Source organism: Phyllopteryx taeniolatus, chromosome 6 (genome assembly GCF_024500385.1).
Source record: "Phyllopteryx taeniolatus isolate TA_2022b chromosome 6, UOR_Ptae_1.2, whole genome shotgun sequence".
Classification (NCBI taxonomy): domain Eukaryota; kingdom Metazoa; phylum Chordata; class Actinopteri; order Syngnathiformes; family Syngnathidae; genus Phyllopteryx; species Phyllopteryx taeniolatus.
The window spans coordinates 12,683,020-12,706,622 of record NC_084507.1 but is presented as its reverse complement, the minus strand read 5'-3'; the positions used below and the strand labels follow the sequence as shown (position 1 = coordinate 12,706,622).

At 41.7% G+C, this 23,603-nt stretch overlaps 1 protein-coding gene across 4 annotated transcripts in view; it reads left to right on the top strand.

Moving 5' to 3' along the window:
- Positions 1-23,603, top strand: part of LOC133480186 (pleckstrin homology-like domain family B member 3) — a 37,700-nt gene that overhangs the window by 8,732 nt on the left and 5,365 nt on the right. For 2 of the 4 annotated variants that reach the window (XM_061777936.1, XM_061777938.1), the window contains 9 exons: positions 1,685-1,827; positions 2,007-2,117; positions 2,592-2,720; positions 4,131-4,262; positions 8,852-9,049; positions 14,977-15,096; positions 20,741-20,842; positions 20,943-21,030; positions 21,894-22,068. In XM_061777936.1, coding sequence (XP_061633920.1) covers positions 1,687-1,827; positions 2,007-2,117; positions 2,592-2,720; positions 4,131-4,262; positions 8,852-9,049; positions 14,977-15,096; positions 20,741-20,842; positions 20,943-21,030; positions 21,894-22,068 — 1,196 coding nt within the window. In that variant the 5' untranslated portion in view covers positions 1,685-1,686. Of the gene's footprint in view, positions 1,333-1,398; positions 1,559-1,684; positions 1,828-2,006; positions 2,118-2,591; positions 2,721-4,130; positions 4,263-8,851; positions 9,050-14,976; positions 15,097-20,740; positions 20,843-20,942; positions 21,031-21,893; positions 22,069-23,603 lie in introns of those variants that run through there. The other 2 variants (XM_061777935.1, XM_061777937.1) reach the window with 2 other exon arrangements.

Sequence of the window (23,603 nt, the reverse complement as noted above, 5' to 3'; positions counted from 1 at the left end):
AAGCAGAGGTCCTAAATTTTGTTGAAGTATCCTTGGAAAAGGTTGTAAAATGACATAAATTACAAGTGTTAAAAGTTCATTAAAACAACAAAGTGGTGATTGACAGTTTTCCACCACTGCAAACCTTTTGTTAAATAATACCTCTCTGACAACGTTCCATTTAAGTATGTCAACATGATGGCGGATTCAGTGCAAAGTGACTCTCCCGTGATTATGCGGCTGGTTAAATTTGGAATTGCACAGCGGGGATTTCTGGCCAAACCGGCTGGTGAGGTTTTTGCGGGTAAAGACTGTGAAGAGCCGGAATAAAAATACAGCCCCAGTGCGATGCCGTTGGAAGCTTCTTGCGACCTGCTTTCTGCCCGTGCCTCGTATCTGTGTTGTATATTTATCCCAATGCGTCCATGCTGTAGCCTAATAAGGCTTGCTGCTTGCAGGCGGCGAGTGATGGAGGGCACACAGAAGGCACGCTGGGAAAAGTTTGGACAAAAGGAGTCAAAAAAAGTACTTTCCCACCAGCTGTGCACATTTTTTTGTTGTTGGGAGAGACCATACCAGGTTATTATAGGCCTATAAGATAAGTGGTTTTCGTCAGTCTTTTGATGTGGTACAATGTACATTAAATGTCATTATATAGTGTATGTGCACACAGACAGAACATCTGTGTATCCATCTTAATCATTTATTTGTAGCTGCATAATAAAGGAATTTCAAGACATTTACTTGTAGATAAATAAAGGAATTTAAAAACAAAGTTGTGATTTTATGTGCGCTTACATTTGTTTGTCTAGAGGGATTCCCACGCTTTATTTTATTTTAATTTTTTAGCTCAAATTAGGTATTTTACTTACTAAAGTACAATTTATTGCCATAACATTGACATATAATGTGCTTAAACTAATGACTAAAAATTCAACAGATTTTAATTTACTAAAGCAAATGTGCATTAAAAAGTATTTGTCATGAAAATTCTTTTTTTGCCCCACAAAGTAATGTCTTATTTGAAGATGAATGTGGATTCATACAAAATTATGAATATTGTCAAATCTTATTTTATTATTTTCACATTTTAATCCCAGTTTTAATACCCTTGAGACAAAGGTTTTCATTTTATGTTACTTAATTAAAACAAACTAGAATTTTAAAAAAGCCATTTGCAAAGATGTTTTTTTGTTTTTTTTTTGCATTAGTGAGCACTTTGAGGCAGCATGGTGGAAAATTGTTAGCACAGTTCTGAGGACAGTTCAAATCCGACCTCCCCTGTGTGGAGTTTGCATGTTCTCTTCGTGCCGGGCACTCTGGTTTTCTCCCTCATCCCAAAAAACATGCACGGTAGGTTAATTCAAGACTCTAAATTTCCCGTAGGTGTGAATGTGAGTGTGAATGTTTGTTTGTTTATATGTGCCCTGCAATTGGCTCGCGACCAGTTCAGGGTGTACCCCGCCACTCGCCCGAAGATAGCTGGGATAGGCTCAGGCATGCCCGCGACTCTAGTGAGGATAAGCGGTTCGGAAAATCGATGGATGGATAGATGAACACAATACATATGAGACAAATTGTATTGTTTTATTTTAATATATTGCGATTTTTATTTGTTTACTTTTATTTTATGGGTTATGTTTTTATTTATATATCTTTTTTGTTATTATTTTCTTCCTATTCACTATTTCTTACTTCATTCTAGCAATGCCCCAAAGCAACAGGGAGAGTCCCAGGAGTCAGTGGCACGAGGGGCCACAGCCGGTGTGGATCACCCGTGTGGCTGGCAGTCCCACCTCCTCAGGGGCAGAGTCGGACACTGAGAGCAGCAGCACAGAGAGCGAGAATGTGAGCCAGATGAAGTCGACGATAAAATTTACTCATATCGCACTCAATCAATCCCCTCTGATTATATTCAGTTTCCCTATTTTCAGCCTTAACACTAAGAACTCAGAACTGTTTTTTGTTGTTGTTGTTGTTCATCTTAGACTAACCTATGATGTTATTTTGTGTGTATTCTCTGTTAGTCCTGTGTCAAAAAGACAGAGGTGGGCTCACCCAAGGTGGTCTTGGCACCCTCCAAGCTCCAGCAGCGAATCGCAGAGCTTGACCAGCAGAAGGAAGAACTCAAGATTGAGGTAAGATGACATTTCATAGCTAATTCCATGAAATTACTGTACTTTAGAGAAATATAGTAATTGTGAAACTTTGTATTTTTTTAAATTTGTATCATTCGCTTGGCGCGGTGGTCAACATCCCAAAAACATGCCTTGTAGGTTAATTGAAGACTCAAAATTGTCCATAGGTATGAATGTGAGTGTAAATGTTTTTTTGTTTATATGTGCCCTGCGATTGGCTGGCTACCAGTTCAGGGTGTACCCCGCCTCCTGCTCGTAGTTAGCTGGGATAGGCTGCGGCATACCCGCGACCCTAGTGAGGGTAAGCGGTGTAGAAAATGGATGGACGGTTGGTTCGCTAGCACTATATACCTGGTAGTATGGTAGCCTCTGTGGGTCAAAGAAGCGTTTTGTGGAACTAATTAGTGGTATAATTACTTAATAATCATCTGCCATTTTTCTGATGGTATGATTCCCGCCTCTGGTTTCTCTCAGCTGCAGCTGGAGATCGCCCTGCTGCAAGGCGAGCTGCAGACGGAAAGGGCGCAGCTGCTTAGGCACACGTGCAAGCTCCAAGAGCTTCGGGAACGGGCCCAACTGAAGTCTGGCCAAAGTCAGCAGAAAGTAAGATGTTCTCAGACCATAGACATAGACTAACACTTGGTTCTTATCTGTGGATGGATGAGTCAATCACAAAGACAATGAAGAGAGACAAATAGTGGGGTGCGCACACACCCACACACACACACACAAACACCTTAATCAGTGACTTCATGAATCAGTGGTTGGGGTAGACTGGACTTTCCTGTCGAACCCGATTGAACCGGATCATAGCATAAAATAGAGAGTTGCCGACACACCCCTGCACATTGAGTGATTGGATGTATGGATGCCATTAAGAGCGAGCCTGTATAAGCGTTTGGTGCAATATATGCAATATATTTTACTTAATCACATTTATTAAACCATAAAAACCTAGATTAATAGTTAAGGAAAAAGCGGGTTTCTAAAAAGAGTGGAAGTGGGCGACAAAGCAAGTGTGTGGATATTATATACATTTATATTTTAAAGGCGTCTCGCTGGCTTCATTCATTTGAACATACCCAACGAGGTACGTACCGCTCGCGTACATTATGAATATAGTTAAGTATTGATGTAAAACAATATTAATTATTTACAGTATAAACTCTATTTATATAGCTTGAGGGTGGTGCGGTGGCCGTTAGGTGTCTTGCTGGATTAAAACCCGCAAATGTACTTTTAGCATGAGCGGAGGTTTGTGTATTTTGATTGGCTGTAAGCTGCAATGTTGCGATGACATGCGCTGGCGATTCAATATTTGAATCGCCGCAAAACCAGTGGCAGACTGATCAGCCATTCATAAAAACAGTCACCAAACCATGCACACTGCGCAACAGTTTAGTTGGATTCACCCCCATCGCTCCATGTGAGGCAACTTTTTTTATACCATTTTTTTTTTTTTCAGTGACGAAATAATCTTGGAATATTTTGATGTTTTCTTTCTTTCTTTAAAACGAGGCACATTTTGGATACTGCTATTTTTAAAATGACCACAGTCTCCATCACATTCAGACTTTTTTCGCACTAAATTGCAACTTCTCTGCTAACTATTTGACTATAATTCATACAGGAAATAGCAATATTTAACATTTGTGCTTCGCGAAAACAAATTAAACTGTAAAAGATAACCCCAATGTAAATGTATGACTATCATACCAGACAATAATTTTTTTTAATCTTGCACATCACCTGGAGGTCACTCAAGCACCGCATGGTCATATTTATTTCATATTTCCACTTCTTGTTGGTGTAATGGCTTCCTGTCCCAGTACTTTTGTCCAAATCTGTTGGATCATAATGGTATGATGACGCACCCAGTAATGATCCACTAGCATAAACACAAGATTATATCAATAATGAGTGGATTCCCACACAAGTGACTGTTAATGATGGGATATCTTTAGGACACACCCTAAAACTTTTTTACTCTTTGCTTCTGCCGCTGTGTAAAAGCAGGAGCGCGCGCGTCTTGAGGAGGAGAGGGTCCGAGTGCAGGAGCTAAGGAGGAAGTGCGAGGAGAAGCAGGAGCTGATCCCGAGTCAGCCAGCGAGCCAGAGGGAGCGTCTCACGCTCCAGCTGCAGCACGTAAGTGGATAAGTGAAGTGAAGCTATTATTGCCTCCTCCAAGGCGATTATTTTAAACAGCATGGCTTTGAACATCTAGCCAATTGTTTGTGTGCTTCCTGTTGAAGGGATTTTACAAACTCTTACAACCTTATTTGAAGCCCTAACCCTGTATTGAAACCCTTCTTTGAAACCGTTACTCTAATTTGAACAGCGTAACCCTGTCTTGAGAGCTTCAATTGTAACCCTAACTTGAAACCCTAACCGTGACTTGAAACCGTGCTTTAAAACCCCAACTGTGTCTTTAAAAGCTCAACCCTGTCTTGAAACTGTAACCATGGCATGGAAGCCTACTTTAAAATTAGAACATTGTCTTGAAACACTAACTTGAATCACTGACTCAAACCTGAAACCCTATTTGAACCCCGACTTGAAACCCTAACCCTGACTTGAAACCCCATCTTTAAAATACTAACTGTGTCTTGAAAGCTTACCCTGTCTTGAAAACCTGTTTTGAAATCCAAACCCTGGCATAAAACCCTAATTTAAAACCCTAAATGTGTCTTCAAAACCAACCTGGCCTGAAACTGTACTTTAAAACCCTAACTCTTTCTTTAAACTCTAACTTGAAGCCCTTACCCTTTCTTGAAAGAATATTTGAAATCCTAACTCTAACATGAAAGCCTATTCATTAAAACTCTAACCCTGTCTTGAAACCCTAACTTGAAGCCCTAACTAACCCTATCCTGAAAGTATATTTGAAGCCCTAACTTGAAACCCTAACCCTGGCATAAAGCCTTACTTGAAAACCCTAACTCTTTCATGAAACCATAACTTAAACCTTAACTGTCTTGAAAATATATTTGAAACTCTAACTTGAAACCCTACTTTAAACTTGTGACCAATGTCTTGAAACCCTTATGCGATACATTACGGACCAAACCACTAACTGAACCATAATCAATTTGTGTTTGTGCATTTTCTGCACTGTCAATTTGAAATCATGTCCTGTTTTTAATAAAAGGACGGAAATTTAAAAAAAAAGTTTTTTTTTAATCAGACTCTAATCAGACTCGTCCACTAATCTAATTTTTTTTTTTTTTTACCAATCGATCGATTATTAAAACAATCATTAATTGGAGCCCTAGTCATAACCCTTTCTTGAAAATATATTTGAAACTCTAATTTGAAAACCTAACCTAGTCTTGAAATCCTAATTTCAAACCCTAAACCCAATTTGAAATCCAAAACCTGCCTTGAAACCTTAACCCTTTTCATCAATCCATCCATCCATTTTCAACACCGCTTATCCCGGTTAGGGTCGCGGGGCGCTGGAGCCTATCCCTGGTGACTTTGGGCGAAAGGCGGACTACACCCTGCGCCAGTCAGTCGCAGGGCACATATAGAAACAGACAACCATTCGCACTCACATTCACACCGTCACTGAGTGGGAACTGAACCCACGCTGCCCGCACCAAAGTCACCACACCATCAGCGACTAACCCTTTTCAGTGCAGCACAAAGAGGTAAGAGGACATTTTAAAAATGGGGGGAAGAAAATACATTTTCACTTATTTTTTGAATACATTAATCCACTAATGAATTAAGTCATAAAATTACAATTGAAGTGAATAAAAATAAGCTCATTGATTAAACCTTTCGTGGTAAGCGATTTATACAGTGTTAACCTTCCACACTGACAGCAGTGTTACTTTCCTAACAACAGAGCAAGCGAGCATGCTCCTCTGATGTTGTTTTTGTGTCGCACACTTGACTGATTGTTGCGTACCTGTTGGACCTGATGTGCCAATTTGTCACATTGCCCCCCTTTACACACGCACACAGGCATGCACACACACATGCACGGACACACAAGCCCTCAAGCAGGTGTGACCACAGCAAGACTGTACGTGTTTCCATTTGCACTGGCTCTGAATTCGCTTGTGCTGAATGTGACACTAAACGTCATAATCACACTTGAATTGTCAGGAAATACAATGTTGCAACACTTCACACAGATTACCACTGTAAAAAAAAAAGAAGAAAGAAAGCATCCTTTGAAAGTTAAACCCTGCCTTGGTTTGAAGACCTAATTTAAAACACAAACCCTTGTTAAAAACCGGAACCCTCGCTTAAACCCCTACTTTGAACCTCTGACCCAGCCTGGAAACCCTAATTAGAAACCCTTACCTGGCTTGAAAGCCAAACCTATAACGCTAACCGTAGCTGGAAATCCTTCTTTTAAACCCTAACCAAGTCTGGCAACTATAACTTCAGATTGGGTACGGAAAGTATTCAGACCTCCTTAAATTTTTCACTCTTTGTTATATTGCAGGCGGCACGGTGGCCGACTGGTTAGAGCGTCAGCCTCGCAGTTCTGAGGTGCGGGGTTCAATCCCCGTCCCCGCCTGTGTGGAGTTTGCATGTTCTCCCTGTGCCTGCGTGGGTTTTCTCCAGGCACTCCGGTTTCCTCCCACATCCCAAAAACATGCATTAATTGGAGACTCTAAATTGCCCGTAGGCATGACTGTGAGTGCGGATGGTTGTTTGTTTCTATGTGCCCTGCGATTGGCTGGCAACCAGTTCAAGGTGTACCCCGCCCCCTGCCCGATGACAGCTGGGATAGGCTCCAGCACGCCCGCGACCCTAGTGAGGAGAAGCGGCTCAGAAAATGGATGGATGTTATATTGCAGCCATTTGCTAAAATCATTTAAGTTAAATTTTCCCCCTCATTAAAGTACACACAGCACCCCATATTGACGGAAAAAACAGAATTGTTGAAATTTGTGCAGATTTATTAAAAAATAAAAACTGAAATATCACAAAGCCATAAGTATTCAGACCCTCAGTATTTAGTAGAAGCACCCTTTTGAGTTAATACAGCCATGAGTCTTTTTGGGAATGATGCAACAAGTTTTTGACACCTGGATTTGGGGATCCTCTTCCATTCCTCCTTGTAGATCCCCTCCAGTTCTATCAGGTTGGATGGATGGTGGGCAGCCATTTTCAGGTCTCTCCACAGATGCTCAATTGGGTTTAAGTCAGGGCTCTGGCTGGGCCATTCAAGAACAGTCACAGAGTTGTTCTGAAGCCACTCATTCTGTATTTTAGCTGTGTGCTTAGGGTCATTGTCTTGTTAGAAGGTGAACCTTCGGCCCAGTCTGAGGTCCTGAGCACTCTGGAGAAGGTTTTCGTCCAGGATATCCCCGTACGTGGCTGCATTCATCTTTCCTTCGATTGCAACCAGTTGTCCTGTCACTGCAGTTGAAAAACACCTCCACAGCATGATACTGCCACTACCCTGCTTCACTGTTGGAACTGTATTGGACAGGTGATGAGCAGTGCCTGGTTTTCTCCACACATACCACTTAGAATTAAGGCCAACAATTTCTATCTTGGTCTCATCAGACCAGAGAATCTTATTTCTCACCATCTTGGGGTCCTTCAGGTGTTTTTGTAGCAAACTCCATGCGGGCTTTCATGTGTCTTGCACTGAGGAGAGGCTTCCGTCGGGCCACTCTGCCATAAAGCCCCGACTGTTGGAGGGCTGCAGTGATGGTTGACTTTCTAGAACTTTCTCCCATCTCCCAACTGCATCTCTGCAGCTCATCCACAGTGATCTTTGGGTTCTTCTTTACCTCTCTCACCAAAGCTCTTTTCACCCGATTGCTCAGTTTGGTCGGACGGCCAGCTCTAGGAAGGGTTCTGGTCGTCCCAAACGTCTTCCATTTAAGGATTATGGAGGCCACTTTGCCCTTAGGAACCTTGAGTGCAGCAGAATTTTTTTTTGTAACCTTGGCCAGATCTGTGCCTTGCCACAATTCTGTCTGAGCTCTTCAGGTCATTCCTTGGACCTCATGATTCTCATTTGCTCTGACATGCACTGTGAGCTGTAAGGTCTTATATAGACAGGTGCGTGGCTTTCCTAATCAAGTCCAATCAGTATAATCAAACACAGCTGGACTCCAATGAAGGTGTAGAACCATCTCAAGGATGAGCAAAAAAATAGACAGCACCCGAGTTAAATATGAGTGTCACAGCAAAGGGTCTGAATACTTATGATATGGCTGTGTGATATTTCAGTTTTTTAATAAATCTGCAAAAATGTCAACAATTCTGTTTTCAATATGGGGTGTTGTCTGTACATTGATGAGAAAAAAAATTAACTTAAATGATTTTAGTAAATGGCTGCAATATAACAAAGATCTGTACCAACTGTAAATCCCAAACCAGGGTTGAAACCATAATTTGAAATCCTAATTTGAAGCCCTCCTTTGAAACCGTAACTGTTGTTTGAGACAATAAGGCTTGAAACTCTTCTTTGAATCGCTAACCCTGTTTTAAAATCCTAACCTGAAAGCCCTAACCCTGTTCTTCAAAATCCGTACCCAGACTTGAAAGCCTAACGTGAAAGGCTATTTTGAAAGCTTAGCCCTTGTTTTAAAACCTAAGGCTTGAGATGCTACTTCGAAAACCCAAACCATGGTTTAAAACCCTGCAAAAAAGAATCTATTACCTAATCCTAATTTCTAACCCTAAACCAGGCTTGAAACAGTCCTTTGAAACCCTAGCCCTACCTTGAAACCCTAATTTGCCCCTTGTCAATCCAGGATAAAGAGGCGATGGAGGCGGCCATGCGGGCCTTTGAGGACTGGGAGTTTCGCGTTCTGGAGCAAGAGAGCGGTGTGGATGAAGAAGAGGAGGAGGAGGGGGGTGTGGGCGAGGAAGACAAGGGCAAAGATGAAGAGAGGAGAGCGTCCCTGGAGAGGGACATCTCCTGCCAGCAGCTTGCTGTCAGCGCAGCACAGGTACATGCGTCACTTCTGGATGCTCATTATCCACCATCAACCAGGAACTCGACAGAAATTCATGAGGGCTTCAAACCCAAATTTGAAACCCTGGGCTTGAAACCCGGGTTTGAAACTCAAATGCAGGCTTGAAATCCTAATTTGAAAACCTAACCCTATCTTAGAAACCTACTTTGAAACCTTCTTACTGGTTTGAGACCCTCACCCTTATTTGAAACCCAAACCTAGGCTTAAAATGCTAATTTGAGATCCTAACACGTTAAAAATCCAAACCCCGACATGAAACCCGAATTTAAAATCCTAAACCAGACTTGAAACCCTAATTTGAAGCCCTAACTCTGGTTTATCCCTGGTTTGGGACCCTAACCCTTATTTACAACCAAACCCAGGCTTGAAACTATAGTATGAAATCCCAACCCTTGTTTGAAAACCTAACCTGGATTTGAAACCCTAATTTGATACCCTAATCCTGGGTTTAAACCATACTTTGAAACCTTAACTCTGTCTTGAAACCCTAGTTTGTAAGCCTAACACTGGCTTGAACCCTACTTTAAAACCTTAATAATTGTTTCAAAACCAAACCCAGGTTTTGAACACTAATTTGAAACCCTAACCTAGCTCAAAGCTCTACTTGGAAAAGCTAAACCTCATTGTAACTTTACTTTGAAACGCTAACGCTTGTTTGAAACCGTAACCTAGGCTTAAAACCTTACTTTAAAACCTTAACCTCGGCTTGAAGCCCTACTTTGAAACACTAACTTTTGCTTGAAACTCTAACCCTGACTTTTAAGTCTAACTCCACTTTGAAACCCTACTTTGAACCCTAACGCTTGTTTGAAATCTCAACCTAGGCTTGAAGCCCTACTTTGAAACTAGGCTTTATACGATCAGGATTTTTGGGGCCAATCACCGATCAGCGAGTTTTAAAAAACGATAACCGATCACTGATCCAATTACGAGATGGAGTAGTGTGTCTATTTAAATGACTTGTTCATTGCTCAAAAAATTATATTTACAATAAATAATGTATCTTTGTTTATCTATTTATGCCAGTGAGGCATAGTGACAGACAGAACAAATGAGAGGTCTTCCAGTAGATGGGAGGAAGACTTTTTGTGACATTTTTGTTTGGTAGTGTGCCGTGAGATTTTTCAATTGTAAAATATGTGCCTGGAAGTCACTGCTCTAGTGCATGGAATTATCGAAATAAAGAAACTTTTCCATGATGTTAACATTTTTTGGAAAGGGTCTGTACTTGTGTACTGTATACTGAGTATTTTCAACAAAGGTATTCTCTATTCAGGCCATGTATTCTAATCAGTCAGGTCAATACAACATGACAGAAATAATGGGTGCTAACTTACTATAATTAATTTAATTACTTCACGCACACCAAAACCTTAGAGGATGATTCGACAGAAGGCTTGCATGTTCGCTTACAGCCATTAGTGTTAGCACTAGCTTGCTAGGCTACATAACATTTTGTTGCCTGCTTGCAAGCCGTATCGTATTAAAATTATGTGAACATACCCCAAGCAAGCCTTTAATGAACGTCCTCTCCCGAGCACCGGTGACCACCAACACACGTTTTCCCCCATTTTGTTCTTATAAACGCACGGCATGATCCATTATTGTTGTCGCCGCCATGGTAACGAGTGTATCCGGTCGCGTTTCAGTTGACAAGATCGTAAAAAACGGGATGCGGTGGTATCGGAATATAAGATTTTATTGCAGTAGTCTGACATAGTGCAATCGTGAAAGACCAAATTTGTCTTTTAGTCTGAACCGAGAATTACATGTTTTCTGTCCCACACCGCCGACATGTTTTTTTTTTAATAACTTTATTGGTGGTCATATATTTACAGTACTACGTCAAAAGACACACGACAAGGCTAAAAATAAACTAGCTCTTGGATTCGAATATACTGTACATGATGGCGACGTGGATTAAATGTCTTTTACGGAGCCGATCAATGATCGGCAAATTATGACATTAAAGCCGATCAGCCGATTGGCATAAAATGCTAATTATCGGCCGATACCGATCAGGCCGATCAGATCGGTGTAAAGTCAATTTGAAACCCTAACCCAGGTTAATATGAAATCCTGGTTTAAAAATCCAAACTCTCTCTTGAAACCCTAATTTGAAGCGCAACTTCAGTGTCCCTTAGACTAACTAGTTTTAACCCCTAACCTGTACTTGAGACCCTAATTTAATATCTTAACCCCAGATTGTAACCCTAACTCTAATTTGAAGCCCTCAACCTTGTTTGAAACCCTAACTCATGCTTGAAACCCAGATACATGCCACCATGTTGAGCTCACACTCCTCTTGTTATTAATAATATATTGACAGTGTTTATAAACAGCTTTAGTTTAAAAGTGCCACAGTAACCGCCTTTGGAAGTTAGTTAAAATTATTTGTGAAGCTTCAGTGGAAGGAAGCACATAAAACACGAATGTTAAATGGTCTCTAAAGTGAAAATAAAAATGTTTCATAAATTTGATAAACCATGAAGAGGCAGTGACGTATTGGGCGACCTTGCCGTCCATCTAGCGAGTTTGCTAGCTTGTTAGCTTGCCGGGTCGTGAACAAAATAAACAGTTCCATTTCTCTGAAGTGTCTCTATTGTGTGTAGCCATGCACGACGCTTAAAGTAAGCACTGGCGAATTGGACGGCTTGACCGGCAGTACGCGAGCCACTGGCTTGCTTACCGGCTAGTAGCTGCTAGCGGGCTTACATACCGGCGGTTGGGGTGTCCAATTCGACATCGCCCTCTCTGCGCAACGGGCATGGCGGGCATACAACAGAGACACTGAAGCTCAAATAACACAAAATACACAACACTTCAGCATGTCCAAGACATGCGGCCGCAATTCCGATGACACGACCACAAAGTCGATTATCGAACGGCGTCCTAGGGTGTCCTGGTGCCAAGTGCACGTGTGGACACCCTTATGCTTGAACATGGTGTTCGTTAGGGACAATCTGTAGTGAGCACAGAAGTCCAATAACAGAACACCACTCGGGTTCTGATCGGGGTGGGGGGGTGCGTTCCTCCCAATCACGCCCTTCCAGATCTCACTGTCATTGCCCACGTGAGCATTGAAGTCCCCCAGCAGAACAATGGAGTCCCCAGCGGGAGCGCTCTCCAGCACCCCCTCTAAGGACTCCAAAAAGGGTGGGTACTCTGAACTGCTGTTTGGTGCATAGGCACAAACAACAGTCAGGACCCTCTTGTCCACCGGGGTGAACCCCAACGTACAGGAGCCGAGCCGGGGGGCAATAAGTATACCCCCCAGCTAGGCGCCTCTCACCGTGGACAACTCCAGAGTGGAAGAGACTCCAACCCCTCTCAAGAGGACTGGTACAAGAGCCCAAGCCGTGTGTAGAGGCGAGCCCGACTATATCTAGTCGGAACTTCTCAACCTCACACACCAGCTCGGGCTCCTTCCCTGCCAGAGAGGTAACATTCCACGTCGCTAGAGCCAGCTTCTGTAGCCGGGGATCGGATTGCCAAGGTCCCCGCCTTCGGCCACCGCCCAGCTCACACTGCACCCGACCCCTATGGCCCCTCCCACAGGTGCTAAGCCCATGGGAAGAGGGACCCCCGTTACCCTTTCAGGCTGTGCCCGGCCGGGCCCCACGGGTGCAGGCCCGGCCACCAGGCGCTCACCTTCGAGCCCCACCATCAGGCCTGGCTCCAGAGGGGGGCCCAGGTGACCCATGTCCCGGCAAGGGAAACATAGATCCATATATTTTGTTCTTCATTGGGCTTTTTGGAGCCGTGCTTTGTCTGGGCCCTCACCTAGGACCTGTTTGCCATGGGTGACTGTTAGATTAATCTTACCCAACATTATAATAGACACAAAAGGAATGAAGACGCTTGTTACTTTTTCTCATGAGGAGGGCGTATGGGAGATTGTTCAGATCACAGTCTCTCAACACGCTCTAAACAATCCCCCCCCTCGCTCCTGCATTTATTTGAAATAGGAGGGATTTACAATCATAATGTTCTAAGCAATAAGACACAACACAGAATATTTGATAATAAGAGGGTTTTTTCCCAGACATAGTATTTTAAGCAATAAGACACAACACATAATATTTGATATTATTCTAAGTAATAAGACACAACACAAAATATTTGATAATAAGAGGGTTTTTCCCCAGACATAGTATTCTAAGCAATAAGACACAACACATAATATTGGATCAACACCTGTCCCGACCCGACCACATCCGATCACGTCCTTGGTCCAAGCGTCCTTCCATGGATGATGCTGAGTCTTCTTTTTGAAGGCGAAACATCTAAAATTGTCCATCATACTAATGCAAGCTAAGCAAATAAATGATAACTTCTATAATATATTTAACAGTGACCCTACCAGGGGCGTGAAGCCCCAGACAACTTAGGTCCTAGGATCATTGGGACACACAAACCCCTCCACCACGATAAGGTGACGCCTCAAGGAGTGGTGGCACGCTGTATTGGTAGAAAAAGTTATTACTACTAAGGAACTGGCAATTGCACCCAATAGCCAGTGGTGGAATGTCTGCGCTCTGTAGTTGGTACTTATATAGTGGAGGAGGGCTGACTAATGCAAGAAAGCCCAAGTGCGTACTTGGACTTTTTATATCTCAAAACTTTAGTACTAAATTGTTCAGTCTTTGCACGTTTTCAGCACTTAGCCTCAAACATATTTAATGTATTTATAAACAAATCACTTTACAGGGTCTTTAAATGTTTTCCATAAACATTCCCACATGGATACTTGTTTCCCAAACTGCAACAAGTCACATGAACAGCGACAGAGGGAGTCACGCGTGGCCGTCCCTCTCTCTAAGCGTAAGTAGCATGAAAAGGAGCAAAGAACAGAAGGGTTGTTCACGAAAAAATTATACTCACTGACTCACACACATTGTGACCTGCTCCAAGATGCCACAACACCTCCTCAATGCTGAACTCATGAATGCTGGATTTAAGATTCTCACTGTGTGCAAATACTAACTTCAAAACTTGTTTGGAACCCTAACGCAGGCCTAAAACCCTAATTTGAAATCTTAACCCAGGTTTATAACCCTAGTTTGAAACTTTTTCCCTGTCTTAAAACCCTACTTCGAAAATCTAACCCAGGCTTAAAAACCTACTTTGAAACCATAACTTGAAACTGTAACCCTGGCTTAAAACACTAACTGTTGCTTAAACCATAAACTAGGCTTAAAACCTTACTTTGAGCCCTAACTTGAAACCCTAACCATGGCTTGAAACCCTACTTTGAAACTCTAATCCTGTTTTATTTATAAGCCTTATTTTACACCCTAATACTGGTTAAAAATTCTACTTTGAAACATTCACCCTAATTTGAAACCCTAAACCGAGGCTTGAAACTCTTAATTTCCTTAACCCTCTCTTGAAACCCGACTTTGAAACCCTAACCCTGGCTTGAAACCCGAATTCTATTTTAAAACCCTACTTAGATGCTCTAATTTAAACCGTAATCTTAATTTAAAAATCTAACTCTAGTTTAAACCCTACTTTGAATCCCTAACCTAGTCTTAAACACCTACTTTCAAACCCTAACTGTGACTTGAAACATTACTTTGAAACCCTAACCCAGTTGGGTTTTAAGCCTAAACATTACTTTGGAGCCCTAACCCTATCTTGAAACCCTTTATGAAACGTAACTCAAAAACTAAACCCTGTCTTGGAATCATACTTGGAAACTGTGACACTCAAGTCATAAGAAAGTTGTTACCCATTGTTAATACTGTATTACAGCATTTTAACTCTGTGCTGCACGCATCTCATGTTTTAATATCCTCAGTGGCCATACAGTTATGAAAAGACGTTAACCACTGTGATGAGAAAAATGTAATCTGTTCTGGGTCAAACTGACTTTTTTTTTTTTTTTTTTTTTTCAGGGGCGAGTGCAGCTGCTGGAGACGCAGCTGACGGACATGGAGGGAGAGAAGGAGCGAGAGCTGGACGCCCTGACCAAGGAGAAGAAAGACCTCATGCAGTCCAATCACACAGTCAACACGGTCAGATTACATAACTTGTCACAGTCATTTAAGGCATCGGTCATTAAAATCATCTGCAGTTTTGCTTAGTTTGTTTTGCTTAGTCGGTGTAAATCACTCTTCTCCCTCTGACTAATGTTTCTAATGAATTGTTGACTTCCTGCGCAGTCTGATTGTTGCTGGCTGGCTTTTTGGTGACTGTGGATTGGACGGAATGAACGTCAAAACGTCAACGTTGTGGCACTTTTTTTTCCTTCTTCTTTCTTTCCCTAACCTAACGGGCAGATTTTGAATGGACAGAAGAAATTACATTTTATTTTAATCTATAACGCCACAAATGAAGTGGGAAAAGTACAAAAGTTAAAAGGAAAGTAATCATATTCAGATTTTTAGCATACTTGTTTTGCTTTGTTGTGTTGTTAAAAGCTGTCAGAGTATTAAAGGGGACATCCATCCATTTTCTGTACCGCTTATCCTCACTCGGGTTGCGGGCATGCTGGAGCCTGTCCCAGCTATCTTCGGGCAAGAGGTGGGGTACACCCTGAACTAGTCACCAGCCAATCGCAGGGCACATATAAACCAACAACCATTCACACTCACATTCACACCTACGGGCAATTTAGAGTCTTCAATCAACCTACCATGCATGTCTTTGAGTTGTGGGAGGAAACCAGAGTACCCGGAGAAACCCCACGCAGAGAACATGCAAACTCCACACATGTAGGGCCGGGATTTGAAACCCGGTCCTCAGAACTGTGAGGCAGAAGTGCTAACCAAATTTTTTTGCCTTGTTGTCTTGTTAAAAGCCATCAGTGTATTAAAGGGGACATATGATGGAAAATGTAATTTTCAATAGCTTATAGACAAATAGCAAAAAATAATAAACCCTAATAGTCAAAATAGTTGGGTTTCTGGAGAGCCTGCCACCTGTCAAGTATGAAATTAAACAATCAAGTAAGTCTTTTATCTGCTTATCCCTGAAATCACATCTCTGAGTGAGCCGTTCTGGCTAATTTACATACAGTATCAAATATAATTTGCATATAACCAATAACCATAACTGCTCCACACTGAGCTTCTCCTCCCATGCCAGCTTGGCTGGGTGAAGCTGCTTGATTGTGAAGCGATGGCGAGTCCAGTGATGTTTCTGTTGCATGTGCCACATGCACAGATCCACTACACTCACTGATAAAAGTTTCTAATTTGGTGCCATGGTGATGAAGTGCTGCCTCCACCAGTGAAAATAGAAAATAATCTTTACAAGTACAGTGTTCCCCCGCATATTGGCAATTTGCTTTTCGCGAATTTAACTTTTCACCAATAATTTTTTGGAGCTTATCCTTTATTTGGTGAATAAACTAGTCACTGTTTTTGTGCTCTCTGAAATGCAACAATGCAATGCCAAAATGGCGCCATGTGGAATTGACACATCTCGAGTCAACTGATGGACAATAAGTTTCCTTTGTTGTTCTGTGACCACGCTCGTAACTCAAAAGACTTGTATCTCAAATCATTTTCCCCCAGTAAAATGGATGGAAATACCATTCATCTGTTCCAGCCCCACATTGTGCTCCTTTAAGTGTGCATGCCTTGGTCACCACGGAGCAGTACAACACAGACATAACAGACACACATAAAAAAAAAGTCTCACAACTAATTGACTCACTAAGCTACAGTAATATTGGTTGTTGTTTGCAAAGGATTAAGAATGTCTAGATAGATGATTTGGCGGCACGGTGACCGACTGGTTAGAGCGTCTGCCTCACAGTTCTGAGGACCGGGGTTCAATCCCCGGCCCCGCCTGTGTGGAGTTTACATGTTCTCCCCGTGCCTGCGTGGGTTTTCTCCGGGCACTCCGGTTTCCTCCCACATCCCAAAAAACATGGTAGCATGGTAGGTTAATTGAAGACTCTAAATTGCCCGTAGGTGTGAATGTGAGTGCGAATGGTTGTTTGTTTGTATGTGCCCTGCGTTTGGCTGGCAACCAGTTCAGGGTGTACCCCGCCTCCTGCCCGATGATAGCTGGGATAGGCTCCAGCACACCCGCGACCCTAGTGAGGAGAAGCGGCTTAGAAAATGGATGGATGGATGGATAGATAGATGATTTGCTGCGCTGTTTGTATTAAAAAATCATTTGCTTAAAGGCTTATAACACAGCGACTATTGTTTTGCTTCGATTGTTAGCATCAAGCTTGCGGACGGCAAAGTTGAGTTGTTTTACATACTAATAATAGTATGTAATAATAGACTCTATGCATGATTGCACGCACCACTTGCACGTTTGGGGTACGGTGGCCTACTAACTTCCTGTCGCCAGGCAGACGCAAAGCTATAACAATGACAGCATAAAACTCCTCAAAGTATACTCGCCATCTCCTGGAAATCTGTAAAGTTACTGTAAGTGAGATATTACTATTAGAATTGCTACAGTTATCCAAGTATCAGCGAAATGATCAAAGGATCCTTATCTGATTAGATGAGCCATTCGCAGTTTCGTAGTACCTGTCGTATATACTGTATATGCGGAGGTTCGTGTGTGCTTACTGTTACACGGCTTAACCTTTTAGACACTCAACCCTCAACTTTGTTTCAAAAGCGCTTTAAAAAACAACAACTTCAGAGTTAATAAAGTGCAACACAAATAGGAGGCCTTTATTGTTGTTGTATGGCGCAGATACAATGAAATTGGGTTTATGAAAACATAAAACATTACCAATAATAATAATGACAAGCCTATACTATTGGCAGGAGCAATTTTTCTCACGGCTCGAGAATTTCTCAAACACCCGTGACGGTAGCTCCGTGCTTGACACTGGAAACTCATACTCGCCCTAACCTTTCCACCGGAAATGCTTAAATGTTGCCGTCCATATGGTCCATTGTCTTTGTTTTAAGTTTAAGTTTGACAATAACTTTAAAGTGGCTATAAACAGCTGGAAGCATCATTTTTGAAGAACTATTCACAATCTGCCAAACTGCTGCTTGTTATAAAGTGAGTCGAGTTCGCTGCCACCATCTAGTGCTCATATCTAATTTTTTTTGCTCGCAAAGCAAAAAGATTAATGATGGCTAGTATGTTGGAAAAACTCCTAAGTCAGGTACCACTGTATAAACATTTATAGGAGGGTATCAGTTACTTGCAGTTTTTCGCTATTCGTGGCAGTAACTTGTAACTAGTAATATTAAATTACTTTTTGCAAGTAACTTGCCCAACACCGACATCTTTACAGTCTCTAATGCGCACTTTCACAACTCCTACTGCTAATATTCCGGAAGCGACCTTTCAGTAGAGAGAGAGGAACAGTGAGAGAGAGAGGGAGGGACGGGAATGAGGAGGAGGGAGTAACGCGCCTGCAAGCGTACGGGGATGTGCAGCGAAGAGGCAGCGACGGCGGGACATAAAGAGGTAAGCGCAGAAATGAGCTGGCCTTGAGTCACTAAATGAGTCGCTTGATGAGAGACCGGACAGCTGGGGAGCAGATGTTTGCAGATAGCCATCCTAAAGCGACATGGTGTTAAATCAGCTTTTCGCTTGCCATTCCCTGCAGGCGCGCTGGTGACAACTTGTTAAGTGTGAGGAGTCGATCATGTGTTTGTGAGTCAAGTAGCAGGCAATCCGGGAAACACGAAGCGAAACTCACATTGTGTCGTTTGAAACAAATTCCAAACATGAGCCAGACGTGGTAAGAGGATACTTTAGTGTGTTTGTAATCAAGCCTTAATTACTATTTGTACATGGAATGAGTTTGCATTTTTTTTCCCGTTGATATCCGGGCTGGAATATTGGGCAAGGGAACTGTCAACAATCATGCTGAAATCATGCGCGCATCAAGTAGGAACAATAAAGGAAGACAGGTAGGCTTCCAGGATGATCCACATTAAATTTGTTGGGATTTCACAAATGATTTTTACAATAGGAATAATGGAAATCTAACTACTGGGAGCCCCTGCTATTTGGGTGCAATAGGAACTCAGCACTGGCGCAAACGGTGGAAATCCGCAAATAGTTGACGCCATCCTAAAAGGGAAGTTTGTAATTGCTTATAGTTGCCACAAGTTGGCGAAAAAGTATTTAAAATGGCGAGGACCATCAAGCAGCAACACCATGCATGTAGAATGTACACGAACAGGAATCAATGTTACATAAATGATCGTATTAAAAGGTTAACTTATTCAACACAAACCACCTTCACATGAGCCTTATCAATAGTATTAGCTAGCATACTAGCCTAAATAACACGCTAGCACAAACTAAAGTGACATCACACACAGAATATGCACACTAACTAGCACTTTACACACGTTAGTAAGTTATTAAACTCACTTTTTACCATTTACACACAATAAATGTTGTGGAACACAGGCAAATTTTACCAACAAAGAAGAGTACATGGGCTTTTAGGTGCATGGGGAGAGATATTTTCAGTTTCACTTTTAACAGTGCATGAGTTGCATTCAAGGACCTGGATTCCACAAGATGGCGCCAAAGTAATACATTTATTGTTTTGGCCAAAGCACAAAAACAAGCAATAGAGGAGACTTTGAATATGTCGGAGTTTACTGTCGTCTTTGCTTCATACCTATTCTTGGGGCTCTTTCTTGTGGAATAAATGTCATGAGGTAAAAAAGAAAAAACAAGCTAAACACATGGTTTGATGCTCTCGTGAGGTCTCGATAACAGGACCTTTTTGTGAGAAATTTAGAATTTAATGACCAAATTCACATTACGCTGGCGTCGAGCGGAAACCTCGCATCTTCAAAACATTGCTTGGCATGGTTGGTTACCCATTACCATTGCATTGTCAAAGAGAGCAAGGCATTAGTAACACTTGATATTGATCAATCATTATTATTATTTTTTTAAATTATTTTATTAAAAAATAAAAACTTGTGGGGACTGACCAATAGTATCGATTGGTGACAAATTTTACAAAATTTGGACAATGAGGTTTCGGCCTGATGCCAGCAATATGTTCATACTGTGTGTACAGTTCAACATGTCACAATAATCGAAGTTGTTCAGATTTCAAAGCAATTATTTTACAGTAGGAATTAATATAAAGGTAATTAATCTTTTCCGTAGCCGAACTGTGGACGTCATGAACTGTTAGAGCTGTAAATGCTTGAAGTGGCATTTTGAACTGTAGTACCGACTAATACTCTAAACTTATGAGTGCAGATGTCCAACTATTGAATGATTCAGTACTTTTTCCCAAACTTGCTATTCTCTCACAAGAAGCAAAACGGCAAAGTTCACAACACTTCTATACCTTTCTTTGGCTATCTATCTATCTATCTTTCCAGTCTGTGTATCTCTGTTGCAACCTTATTATAACACTCACTTAAAGAAGGTCAAATCAAGTTGACCTTTAAAGGTTATAGTAGCTCCATTTTAGGTTCATCCTGAAATTTCACCCCAGAGCCCAATATCCATAACTTTTTGTGAATAGTTTGGGTTTTACTTGCTTCTCATCTCTGACAGTGTTTTGTGACATTGTGTGAATCCTAATGCAAAATCCCAAAATGTATGTAATATTTGGTTTTGTTTGTTTGTTGGGGTAATTGGTTTAAATGAAGCTTTACTGGTGTCATAAATATAAAAGTATGCCATGCCTAGCTACTTGTCATATTGTCAACAAAAACAAAAAACTTCATGTCCCCTAAGATTGTCCAAGAGAAGAAGCCACTCACCGATTGGTCAGATGTCACCGGCTCCGCCCCATACATGATGTCACTGTCACCTTTTAGCGTTCATAAGCCTTCTCAGGTATACAGTGAAAAAATAAATAAAAAATAATAATAAATAAGTAAAAGTCACTTTGATAGGATTATTTCTAAATTCACTGGTGTTTTTGTTTTGTTTTTAGGCGCCGCACAAGGATGCTGGCACTCTTCCCCGGAGACGGAGCTTGCACCGCAGCGGCAGACTGAAGGATAGGCCACTCTCAACTCAGGGTGAGCGGTCGCCTCATCCGAGCCCTCCTTTGTCTTGACTGTTTGTTCACATTTGTCCAATCAAATGGAAGACGTGTCTGTTGGGAAAGAAAGACCGCCGATCGATGGTGAAAAGCCAGATTGACTTGCACAGACCAGGTGATCCAGTCTGGGGTCTGCACGTTCTTCTTTTGTGTATTACGTGGACAAAAGTATTGGAACGCACCTCTTAAAACAGTCAGTTACTCAAGCAGGTGTTGAACAAATGCCCCTGAATCTGAATTATTCACCTTACATTTTGGAAATTGGTGTGCTTCTAACGGTTGTTTTTCCATTGAAAAGCATGTCTCTCCAAATTTTGTGAGTGGTTGATGGCAAAAACAAGTAAGTCTGTTTTTTTTTTCTGACAATATTAGAAAAAATTTAAATGTGCACATACATGCTTTTATTTGGAAAAACAACTTTGAATAGTTATAGAAAAATAACTGAGTAGTTGTTTTTGTATTCTGTAAATGAATGCTTTCGATCTCGTATTTTTTTTTGGGGTGGGGATAAAAATGATGATGTACTGCAAATGCTTTTCACCTGAAAACAACAAATTTACCTTGACTATACAATGAAAACCATGTATGTCCATATTTATCTTTTTACATGTTTTCTGTCAAAACAAAATAAGTTGTTTTCAAGATTTTAGGACAAAAACATGCTTTCCAATTGATGAATTATGCCTTACCATCAAATGAAAACCATGTATCTCCAAATGGTGTTACTTTTTACTGTTTATCGCAAAAAGTACCTCACAGTACCTTACTAAAATCCTTGATGTCCTCCCACGCTACATATCCTGTGAAGCTCCTCATGTCTTCCTCTTCCTTCTCTCTCAGGCCTGGTGAGTGCAACCCTGGGTAGCAGCCATCCCCAGGAGGCATACACCTCCCCCCTCTCCTCTCCGCGCCAGCGACTCCACAACGGGCATGCCGAGGGACACCGAGGCGACAGCGCCAACGGCTGTGAACGCCTCATGCCCTGCGATAGCACACAGAGCTCTCGCGCTGCCAGGTCAGCTTTGTGCTGCGCTTGATGCCATGGAAACTTTTAGGAACATTAAAACAAACTCCAGGATGAGTTTGACTTTTCATGGACCCCTAAAAATGGCCAAAATGACTCTAACATGGCTGCTTCAGATCAAAATGACAGACTTCCTCTGTCTTTACGTCTTCTTATGACTTTTATTGTGGGTGTATTCATTACAGACATCCCTACCAAATTTCACGTTGCTAAGTGATACTGGCTTCGGGTGCTGAATTTTCTAAAGAATCGTGCTACAGAATGTTGTTCAGTTTTCATATCTTATGACCCCCCTAATCAAACTTGGTGACAAAGATGCGACCACACGCAATGACCAAAGCTTAAATGTTTTGCAGTTGAGTGTCTAGTTATGTAGTTCAAATTTGGTAACAATCAGACACAATCTCTAGGACAAGTTCATCCCCTGAAAATGGCCAAAATAAGCCCATAATGGCCACTTCTAATCAAAATGGCAGACTTCTTGTGTCTTTTGTGGCATGGGTTTGGAAGACTTTTTGGTGGGTGTGCTCATGACAGACCAAATTTGATGTTACTAAGTGAAAATTTCTTTGGGTACTCCATAAAAAAACAAAATCAGTTTCATGTTCAGCGGTGAGTCATCAAACTTTGTTGCCATCCACACACAATAAGAAAAACTCAAAATGTTTCGGAATTTACCGTCGCCCATCTGTCTAGTATAATTATCTCCAATTTGACAAAATCTCGAGAACAAGTTCTCTTTAAAAGGACCCTGAAAATGGCCAGCTACAACCAAGATAGAAGGCTTCTGTGTTTTTAGAGGCTTGTGTTCTTGAGACTCTTTTGTGGGTCTACTCATTATAGACGTCTACCAAATTTCATGGTGTCGAGGGAAACTAGCTTTCAGGGTTAAATAAAAAAAAAAAAACAGTTTTGTTTTCAGGAAAGGGTCCAACTTTGTTGCGATCCTTTGAAGTTTCGCAATTTAGCGTCGCCCATCTAGTGTAATTAGTTCCAAACTGGTAGCAATCGGACAAAATCTCTAGGACAAGTTTTTCTTTGAAGAAACCCTGGAAATGCTCAAAATAAGCCTGAAAAGGCTGCTTTAAACCAAAATGGCAGACTTTCTGTGTTGTTTCGGGCAGGGGCTCTTGAAAATATTTTGGGTCAACATATGTACAACTTGCCTACCAAATTTCATGTTACTAAGTGAAACAAACTTCAGGGGCTAGGCTGAATTTTCCCAAAATTGTCGAGGGTGTGGTACCAAGCCAAATTTGCTGCTTCGACAAAATAGTATAATTATTTTTGTCTCTGGCATCTTGAGACTTTTTGTGGGTTTGCTCATGATGGACGTTACTACCAAATTTCATGTTGCTCAGTAAAACTGTTTCCATCCATCAATTTTCTGTACCACTTTATCCTCACAAGGGTCGCAGGCGTGCTGGAGCCTATCCCAGCTATCTTCGGGTGAGAGGCGGGGTACACCCTGAACATGTCGCCAGCCAATCGCAGGGCACATATAAACAACCATTCGCGCACACATT